The 9,555-nt window shown below is 33.6% G+C and overlaps 1 protein-coding gene across 2 annotated transcripts; it reads left to right on the top strand.

Moving 5' to 3' along the window:
* The first annotated feature begins 2,140 nt into the window (after positions 1-2,140).
* On the top strand, positions 2,141-8,630 carry LOC101264303 (uncharacterized membrane protein At1g16860). 2 transcript variants are annotated; one of them, XM_004235456.5, is made up of 5 exons: positions 2,141-2,474; positions 2,551-3,441; positions 7,579-7,734; positions 7,911-8,122; positions 8,231-8,630. In XM_004235456.5, the coding sequence occupies exons 2-5, from the start codon at positions 2,569-2,571 to the stop codon at positions 8,421-8,423; spliced, it is 1,434 nt and encodes a 477-aa protein (XP_004235504.1). In that variant the 5' UTR covers positions 2,141-2,474; positions 2,551-2,568; the 3' UTR covers positions 8,424-8,630. The 2 variants fall into 2 exon arrangements, with proteins under 2 accessions (XP_004235504.1, XP_069151774.1); XM_069295673.1 differs by lacking the exon at positions 2,141-2,474 and having other exon boundaries at positions 2,490-3,441.
* Positions 8,631-9,555: the final 925 nt, after the last annotated feature.

Genomic DNA, 9,555 nt, shown 5'->3' with positions numbered 1-9,555 from the left:
ATTTCAAATCATTTAAGGGCATGAGAGGTAGCGAAAATTACTTGAAGCCGATGAAAGAATTTTGTGAATAATTACCATGCTAAGTTTCGGAAACATGATTATTTTCTCTAAACATATTTCTTAATTTACATTCTTTTATGCTTATCTCATTACAATAAAAATGATCAATAGTGACATTTAATTCTTAATTATCGATAAATATGTATTTTTAGCGGCAATTGTAACTCTTTGTATATGCCCCTAAAATATCTAGCCAGATTGATTCTAATACACTTAACTAATGCCGGCAAATTACTTCAGCACTCTTTATTAGTGTTAATATTTAATACCGTTAAAAGTTATTTTGTAACAGTATATATGAATTGACCTTATATAAATTTAATGAAAATATCATATTTATATTTCACATACTATTTACTGCTCCCTAATGTATAATATTAATTAATAGGTCACCTAGAGGTCCTTGTATTATTGAATCACGCCCTGGCTTCATGAAGCATAAGTTTTACCGATGAAAAGCTAAACATGAGGAACACGTCAAAGTGTGACAAATGACCAACTTTGTGACTGCTCATAAGTCCAAAAAAATATACAAAGTGCTTGCCAATTTTATTTATTTTATAAGTGTCAAAAACACATTTAAATTATTTTTTTATTTGAGTTTCATATATAAACTATTAAGGATATGAATATCATACTTAAACTATCACTTATTAATTTGAGAAATGCAGCTCAATCGTATGTGTAATGCATCCTCTATTTCATTTGAAAAAACCTTGATACCCCACTCCCCCACCTCCTTCGTAACCCCCCCCCTACCAACCACAACAAACCCTTGTTCCATTTTTATTTTATTTTTTTTACATTTTTCTTATTTTGTGTTAGATATGTATATATATTTTAGGGAAAAAAATTCGCATGTATACCGAACATAACATAAATAAAAATCCGAGAATGTATTGAATTATTATTTATTTAACATCTTTTAGGGTTTATCTATCTATTTGTTACTTTTTTAACAAAAAATTCTTGAGCGGAAATTCAAATTGTGATTATAAAAGTTAATTATCAATATGATAAATTATTGATATTAATCGGGTCAAGACCCAACACGTTTTTAGCCCATTTGAGTCCAAAGTAAACTTGGGCGGGTCAAGATCCAACCCGATAACCCATTATAATATTTTCAATTTCAACTCAGCCCGCCTATTTGACACCACTAACCATCAGTGTTGACAGGTTCGAATTAAAAATATATAATAAATCAAAAAAATAAAGTAAAAAAGAAAATAATATTTCTAATTAAATAAATAATGAAACAAATAAAGTTATTATTTTTAACTTATCTCACTCGCAAGTGGCGAGTGAATACACTCTAGGTGCCATATAGGAACACAAGGAGGTAATAAATCCATACGAAAAAAGAATAAAGAGGTATTAGAATCTTTGTAAAATTTCAATGTCTTTTTTAAAAAAGCATTACAAAAGAACGGAGGAATTATGTATTTTCTCTTTTAACTTAATATCAAACTAATTACCAATGCTTTGTATACTCATTGGTTTTGGTATTTTACTACCTTATTTTGAATATCGCACTCAAATTCAAATACAAGGTAACAGATTGTATGTGTGTTTGTTTTTTTGAAATATACATTTTTGTTTGGTTCCAATTTGGTGATGAGCTAGTTCTTTTTGTCACTTTGTTCATAGGTTACTTTCTCTTTCCTTTTTAGTTTTATTTTCTTTTCAATATATTTTGTTTTTTTGCAATTATGTGAGGCTTACTTTGTGAAGATCATTATGAAGATACAATTTTAAAAAATGAATATGACACGATAATTTCTAATGTTATTGAAATTCGCGAATTTAAAATTTATGACATTTTGTATTTATGTGTGATTCACGTTATTTATACTTAAATTTGAATAAAAATATATATTTTTTCATTTATTATATTGTCTACTATTAACTTAATATAAAAATTAAAAAACAAATAGTAAATAACAGGATCCTTATTAAATATCAGTCTAAGGATAAGTGGAGGAAACATTTATTTAATCATAGATATGAAATTTATGTTAAGAAAATTGCACTAGTGGTGAGTAATTTTTATATGCATTTGGCATTTGTTTTAATGATTGTGTTGGTCATTGATGAATAAATTAGTGTAGTTTACGTATAAAAATAAATAAATATACTCCTTCTAATTACTTGTTTTTTTTAGTTATGAAAGAATAATGTAATTTTATTTTTTTAATTCTATCAAAGTAATATTATATTATGTAGAAAGAGAAAAGGAAAAGGGTTTAAAAAAAAAAAAAGGTGGGATGGGGGCTGAATTGTGCATCCATGCCGTCGGTGTTACGCTCCTTTTACTTTAGGTTGAAATCTCATTATTTACTCTGAATTTGGCGATGGTGATGCTTACCGACTAGCTAGTACGGACTGCAACTCCTCTTTTCTCACTCTCTCAGGTACTTCTTCTTCTTCCTCACTTGTAACTCATACATATCCCTTTTGTATCCTAATTTTTCAAATGGACACTGCCAGACTTGGGAAAACGATTTAATGGGTTCTAGATTCCCATCTCACCAGCTCAGCAATGGCCTTTACGTCTCTGGCCGCCCAGAACACCCCAAAGAAAGAACACCAACAATCACTTCTGCCCCCATGCCTTATACTGGTGGTGACATTAAGAAGTCGGGAGAGCTTGGAAAAATGTTTGATATCCCTGTCGATGGCTCCAAATCCAGGAAATCTGCCCCCATAACAACTGCACCTTCCAGAACATCACATTCAGGACCTATCAATTCTAATACTCCTTCTGCTAGGACTAGCTATTCAACCTCAGGTCCCATATCATCCTCAGGGATGCCTGCTTCACTTTCGACTAAGAAATCTAATTCTGGCCCCCTTACCAAGCATGGTGAGCCTATAAAAAAATCATCCGGTCCTCAATCTGGAGGTGTCACACCAACTGGCCGCCAAAACTCAGGTCCCCAACCACCACTTCTCCCTGCAACAGGTCTTATTACTTCTGGTCCTATCTCTTCTGGCCCTCTCAATTCCTCTGGGGCCCCAAGAAAAATCTCAGGTCCCTTGGATTCAGCAAAGATTCATGCCCCTTCTCTTGTTAACAGCCAGGCTGTCACCACTCTCAATCAAAATGATGTGTATTCCTTCAAGAGGAGCTTCCCTAAACCTATCCTCTGGGCAATGGTTTTGTTATTTCTCATGGGATTTATTGCCGGGGGATTTATTCTTGCAGCTGTGCACAATGCTATTCTGGTCATTGTTGTTGTGGTTCTATTTGGCATTGTTGCTGCATTGTTCCTATGGAACTCTTGCTGGGGTGGAAGTGCTATAGTTCGTTTTATTACCCGCTATCCAGATTCTGAACTAAGAACAGCCAAAAATGGCGAATATGTCAAGGTTTCTGGGGTATGTATTTTCTCCCTAGTATGATGATATCTTACTTCTTACCGTTTAACTTTGCGCAGTTCTGGTGCTTGATTGGGAATTAGAGCCATTCATTATTTTGTTTCTCCTTAAAACTTAGAGTATGCCAATTAGAGATGTCCACTTGTCGTATATGTCTATTCTTAGCTTTGATCATAACTATATAAAAATAAGGCTAGTTTCACTTCACCTACCTGAAAATTTTGCGAGAGGAACAAGATGGTACAAACCATGGATAGGTATTGGCCACTTCCACACTATGCATCTTCTGTCAAGTTCGGGGATGTTTTAATGAGTGATTAAGTAAAATTAGTAAAGCTTCTTCTTAGTAGATTGTAACTAATGACACAATAGGTCATTTATGGCATTACAAATCCATCTAGTTTTTATAAGTTGATTTTATAGTTGAACTCTTCTTAAAATGATCTCTATCAATCAATAGTATTCGGGGAGAGAAAATAAACATGATGTTTGCATTTTTTTTTTTCCAAAAAAAACTAATTAATCCCATCTCACTGCATTCACTTTCTCCTCCGTGTCGTCGCACACAGAATGGAAGATTTAAAATCTCATCTCACTTACATTTAGAATCACGAATGCAATTCTTTTAAGGAATTGGAGCCAACTATCAAGTTGCACAAAAAAAGGAATTGCAGTTGCCAATTGCCAACCCTTCTCTCTTTCTTTGGTTTACATACAAATTGAAGCGTAGTTGATTGATATTACAAAGTAGACGATGCAGAAAAAATAAACGAAGAATTGCTTTTATGACAATAATTTTTTCTCTTTTTGGTCTTTGTTCCATGGAATACATTTTCCACTAGACAACAATCTTTTTGTTTATCTTTTATTCATTACATAAATTTTGTGCTTTTTCAAGTCAATTTTATTTTTCTTAATAAAAAATAAGTTCCCCTTCATTGTGAGGGTTTTTTGTCTTTTTATTCAACCCTCATCAGAATATTCTCAAACTATCCCAAAGATGGATGAACAATGGGGCGTCCCTATCGAAAGTCTAAGAAGATATCGTTTCTCATCTTAAAATTGAGGGGTAAATGAAATACCAACATTTTGTGTAGCATTGTTTTGTTTCTTTTAAGTAAATGAAACACTGTGATGTTAAGGAGGGATAAGTTTCATGGACAAAGTGATGCACGTGTAAGAAGCGTACGCTTCACACCATAAGGTGCAATGTGATCCAAGCAAGACATATTTGATTATCTGTGTGTAACTTCAACAGTTTGTTTTTTGTTTTTGTTTTAAAAAGAGGAAGAGAGAAAGACAGGAACATTTGCTAACTGAGTGTTAAGACTCCTTTCCACGATCACTTAAGGGTTTCTTTGTCGTCATCCTCTTCTTCTCAAGTTTGTATTTACTCATCTTCTACTTCTTCTGTTTATCTGCCCTTCTTGATTGACTTTTTCTTTTTTTGAGATGGCTATCTTGATTTTTTATTTTTTTTTTGTTTTTTGGGTTAAATGATGATTCATTCTTCTTCTTGCAAGAGTTATTGGATTAATATCGATGTCATTGTTTTCTGGATGCTGAAATTAGTAATTTTAAATGTAATCTGATGTCATACTATAATCATGCATTTGAACAATCCCATTTGCCCCAAAAGTCTTTCATTGTTTTAAACTTTAGATTTTATAGTCTTGCTGTTGTTTACGCATAAAGTGTATATTAGTGGTCTGTTTAAGATTCTTGTTGTTTTTGGCCTTTTATATTGCTGTCATATTGGTAGTTTGTAGGTAACAAGGCTATCTTTAAAGCTTGGTTCTGACATTTAAAAGGCTTTAAGAAGTATTTCTTCCACATTGTAGTTCCCGTGGTCGCTTGAGATGCGCTTGATTGAAGAATCATGAATTTTAGTGAGTTTTCATATTGCCGGCCCCAACTTGTTTGGGGCTCCGAGGTGTAATGGTAATAGTTGTTGTAGTTCCCAGTGGGTGTAGTCCTAATTTGGTGGCCATGTATGAATGTTTTATGTTCTTTTTTTTTAAGAGTTATTTGATTAATCTCTTAGTTGTGCTATCATTTTGAATTACCTTATTATAAATTTTTCTTTTGGACACTTGAATTTTCTTCCTGGAACTTCTTTTCATATTTATCTTGCAATATGCAAATCCATTTCTACCACTCACGAATTCCCAGTTTCAATCTGAATGACCTTTAGTGTAATTACGAAGTTTCCAGTAGAAGTCCTCAACTAGTCCAGTTAATTAATTTTATTTTTTTTTGATATGGTAACACCATCCGCCCACACCCTCCCTTGTAGGAGTCAATCACGTTCCTTTCCATTTGTGCCCTTGGTGATTTGGAGTTGGTGGGTCCTTTACACTAGGCTATTACTTCTGCAGTTTAGTTACCTATTGGTGTGCTGCACCCAAATAGATAAGAAAATCTATTGAGAGATAGCACTTGATATGCGTTCTTCAAAAGGCAACTTCACCCTATTCATCTTCACAAATGTTTTCTCTTCATATTCAAATCAATGTGGTTGTTACTCTAGTGCAACTAAATTTGGCCATTTCCTTCCTTTTTGAGGGACATGATGGCTGCAATAGCATGGCCTGTTGAAGTTAGGAGAACTACAACTTGGAGAGTATAGATGGGTTTTGTTGGTAATGTCTTATAGATGGCTTAGGTGGTGGTATGCAATAGATGAGAAGTAGTACATGACCGCCGTGTGATGGTGTTAGCAGCACTTTCGGTAGTTATTTTCTTTTCCTCTTCTGGAAAGAGCTTATTTGGTATTTGCATATGGATTGCTCACGGGCAGCAGCTGTTATTTTAGTGGCTGATATAATGTCTGCTATGGTAGTTGTGCACTATGGAAGAGTCTCAAGTGGTGAGGGTTATTAGCGAGGACATGGGTGAAAGCTGGTGAGTGTTGCAATCAGGTGGTATGCTGCTGGGATCATGGTGTTGGAGTTGGGTTTTCTTTGTGGGTAATTTTGTGGCACATTCTAGTTGAATGGCTTTTGGTCTCTAGGATTATTGAGTTGTTCTGGCCTTCTCATGAATCCAAAATATCAGGAAGAGTTACGGGAAACAAAATCGTAGGTATCAATTTAAATAAGCATCACTTGTCTAGAATATTGTTTAAAGCAAAGAACGACTTTATGTTACTGTTGCTGAATTGCTTAATACTGGAACAGGTGTAACCGTTGAACCATTTGTTTTCCTTGCCAACAAGTCATTTGATGCTGCAAAGTTTGAAATAGCAAGATAAGAGCTTAGGATTAAGGACCTATTTCCTTTTCTTTGGGTGACTTTGTATTCAACCATTTGTTGTTATATGAAAGTTTGATATATTATTGCTGACGCTCAAGCTCTCATTTGCATGAAAGAAATCTAATCAGAAAACAGCATGGCAGAGTGCACCCTTCTCACTCATGCATGCTATTTGTAAGCAAATGGACTGAATATCATCCTTGGGATCTGGTGCGTGGTGTAGTTGCACCATTATTGTATCCATAACCAGAACTAGCTATTTCAGCAGCTTTGCTTCGTTAGCTTCTTGTTAACAGTACTAGTTTGTAGCTGCATCTACCAGGAATACAAGCATTGCCAGCTAACCCCCATCTAAGCTTCCCTTGTTGTCTTTTTTTTTTTCAGTCCCTCACTTTTTTGCATGAAAATCTAAAGCCTTTTGCACTAAGTAATTTGTTATAAGTGAGAAAATATGGCACCTGGGCCTAACACAAACCCAAAAGTTAGCTTCCACTCTTAACAATAAGTAGCAGGGATTCTTCAAGTGTCCGTCATCCCTCATCAGATAAGTCATAGTCATTCTCAAGTTATCATAATTGTATTTCATGTGTGTGCCTCTCTAGTCTTCTAGTAGATAATTGATTTTGATTCCATCATTTCTTATCAGCTCTACAATGAACAAGCTTTTGGAATTGGTGAAACTCTTATATTATGTGAAGTTGCTAGGTTAGAACCACGGGATATTGATTGTCTCTTTATGGAATAAAGTTATTATTGCTATTTAGTCCAAAGTGATATTTTAACCTATGAACATTGAGATTCTTCTGTTCAACAATTACTTTTCCTGTTGTTGATTGACATCTGTCTGAACTATAATTATCATAACACTCTATTTTCATGAAGGTGGTGACTTGTGGAAATGTGCCTCTTGAGTCATCCTTCCAAAAAGTTCCTAGGTGTGTCTATTCTTCCACAAGTTTATATGAGTATCGAGGATGGGATTCAAAAGCTGCAAATCCTACTCACCGGCGTTTTACATGGGGCGTCAGGTCTTCAGAAGTGAGTTGCTAGACAGATATCCTAATCTTGTTATCCTGCTTCTCATGATGATGCTGGATTTAGTCTTAGGACCTTGGATTAAAGATATCCCATTGTTTGGATGATGTATGAAAATTTTAACTATTTTTGAGATTTTACTTTGCTGACTTGAACTCATTGTCTGTACTGTTTTGTAGAGGCATGTGGTCGACTTTTATATCTCTGATTTTCAGTCAGGGTTAAGAGCATTGGTTAAGACTGGGTATGGTGCAAAGGTGACTCCTTATGTAGACGAGTCAGTAGTTGTTGATGTGGATCCTTTGAATAGTGAGTTATCTCCAGAATTTATCAGGTGGTTGAGAGAAAGAAGCCTTTCAAGTGATGATCGTATAATGCGACTGAAGGAAGGGTAGGATTTCTTGTCCGCTCTCATTTTTTTTTGGTGCCGGTAGATGATATAGGATTTTAAAAGAATATTTTAGTAAATTAAGATGTTTATTTTTGGTGTTTGTGATAGGTATATAAAAGAAGGAAGCACAGTGAGTGTGATTGGAGTGGTTCAGAGGAATGAAAACGTGCTTATGATTGTCCCACCTCCTGAGGCATTTACAACAGGGTGCCAGTGGCTGAAATGCATATTTCCTGCTAGCCTTGAGGGCATTGTGTTAAGATGTGAAGATGCGTCAAAAGTTGATGCTATACCAGTGTGATAGGTTATGTTCAGAATACTTAGAGAGGTTAAGAATTTTTATTGTGGAGAAAATAGTTTGTGTTTCATTTCTTGTATAGTAGTAAGTAGTTACTATGCTGTTGTTTAAACTTTTACATGACATGTTGTAATAGAGTTAGATGAAATGTTTGAGAGTATAATTGTGTTTCTAATCCATGTATATATATAATATCATATATTATTATAAGCATGAAGCTCAAAATTTAAAAATTGTATTACTATTTTATCCTACACTAAATAAAATTATTATAAAAATATTAATTAAATATTCTATCATTAATGAAGAAAATCATCATATTCAATACTACACCATAATGTCCACATACATGGCATATTTAAATTTTAATAAAAATCAATTAAGTATTTCGGCATACAAAGAGGTGAATTAATATGCTTTCAATTGTCATTTATTTCAGCATTTTCAATACTTTAAAATAACTTTTCATGTTACTAAATTAATTCAATGTTTGTAAGGTTTTTCAACTTCCAACTATAGTTATAGAATTTTATAAATAGTCACTTTAGTGAAGTATGGTAAATTCATTGAAATTTTCCTCTGCAGTTTCAATACCACATGTCCTTTTCTTCTTTTTCATTATTTATCTTTAATGTGTCAATTAAAGGGTTCCATACAAGGGCCGGTAGATATAGTTAAAAATGTTATTGGCATGAATAAATGAAAAGTGTGTGTCTGTTTGTTCAAGATTTAAGCTGATACCTCTTTTTTTCCTATTGTTTTTATTTAGTTAGTTACGTTTGAGTATTATTCTATTAAGATGTTTGATGTTTCTGATTTGAAGAAGATTTGGAAGTTGTGTTAATTGCAAGAATGTTATGACTTCGCTAATTTCTCTCATTTTATCTAATAATAATATTTCAATACTCGCGTGAAGTAGGAATCAAAATAAATATGTTGATTTCAGCTCATTTGTGAAATTGTTTTTTAAATAACCTTCATGAGTTATAATTATTATATCACTCTCTAATTAGTTCGAGAGAAGAGTATTATGAAGGATCTAATTTCATGTAGCAGTGATAGTTTTATCCATATTGGATCTTAAAATTGTTGAGTCTAAGTCTTTATCTTTATCTTGTCTATGCCAAAAAAGAAC

The sequence above is a fragment of the Solanum lycopersicum genome, chromosome 3 (assembly GCF_036512215.1).
Source record: "Solanum lycopersicum chromosome 3, SLM_r2.1".
Classification (NCBI taxonomy): Eukaryota; Viridiplantae; Streptophyta; class Magnoliopsida; order Solanales; family Solanaceae; genus Solanum; species Solanum lycopersicum.
This window is presented reverse-complemented; position numbering and strand designations above follow the sequence as displayed.

Coding starts and splice junctions, on each gene's coding strand:
- LOC101264303 (XM_004235456.5), top strand. CDS start 2,569: ATGGGTTCTAGATTCCCATCTCACCAGCTCAGCAATGGCCTTTACGTC. Junction 3,442..7,578: donor AATATGTCAAGGTTTCTGGG/GTATGTATTTTC, acceptor ATTTTCATGAAG/GTGGTGACTTGTGGAAATGT. Junction 7,735..7,910: donor GGGGCGTCAGGTCTTCAGAA/GTGAGTTGCTAG, acceptor ACTGTTTTGTAG/AGGCATGTGGTCGACTTTTA.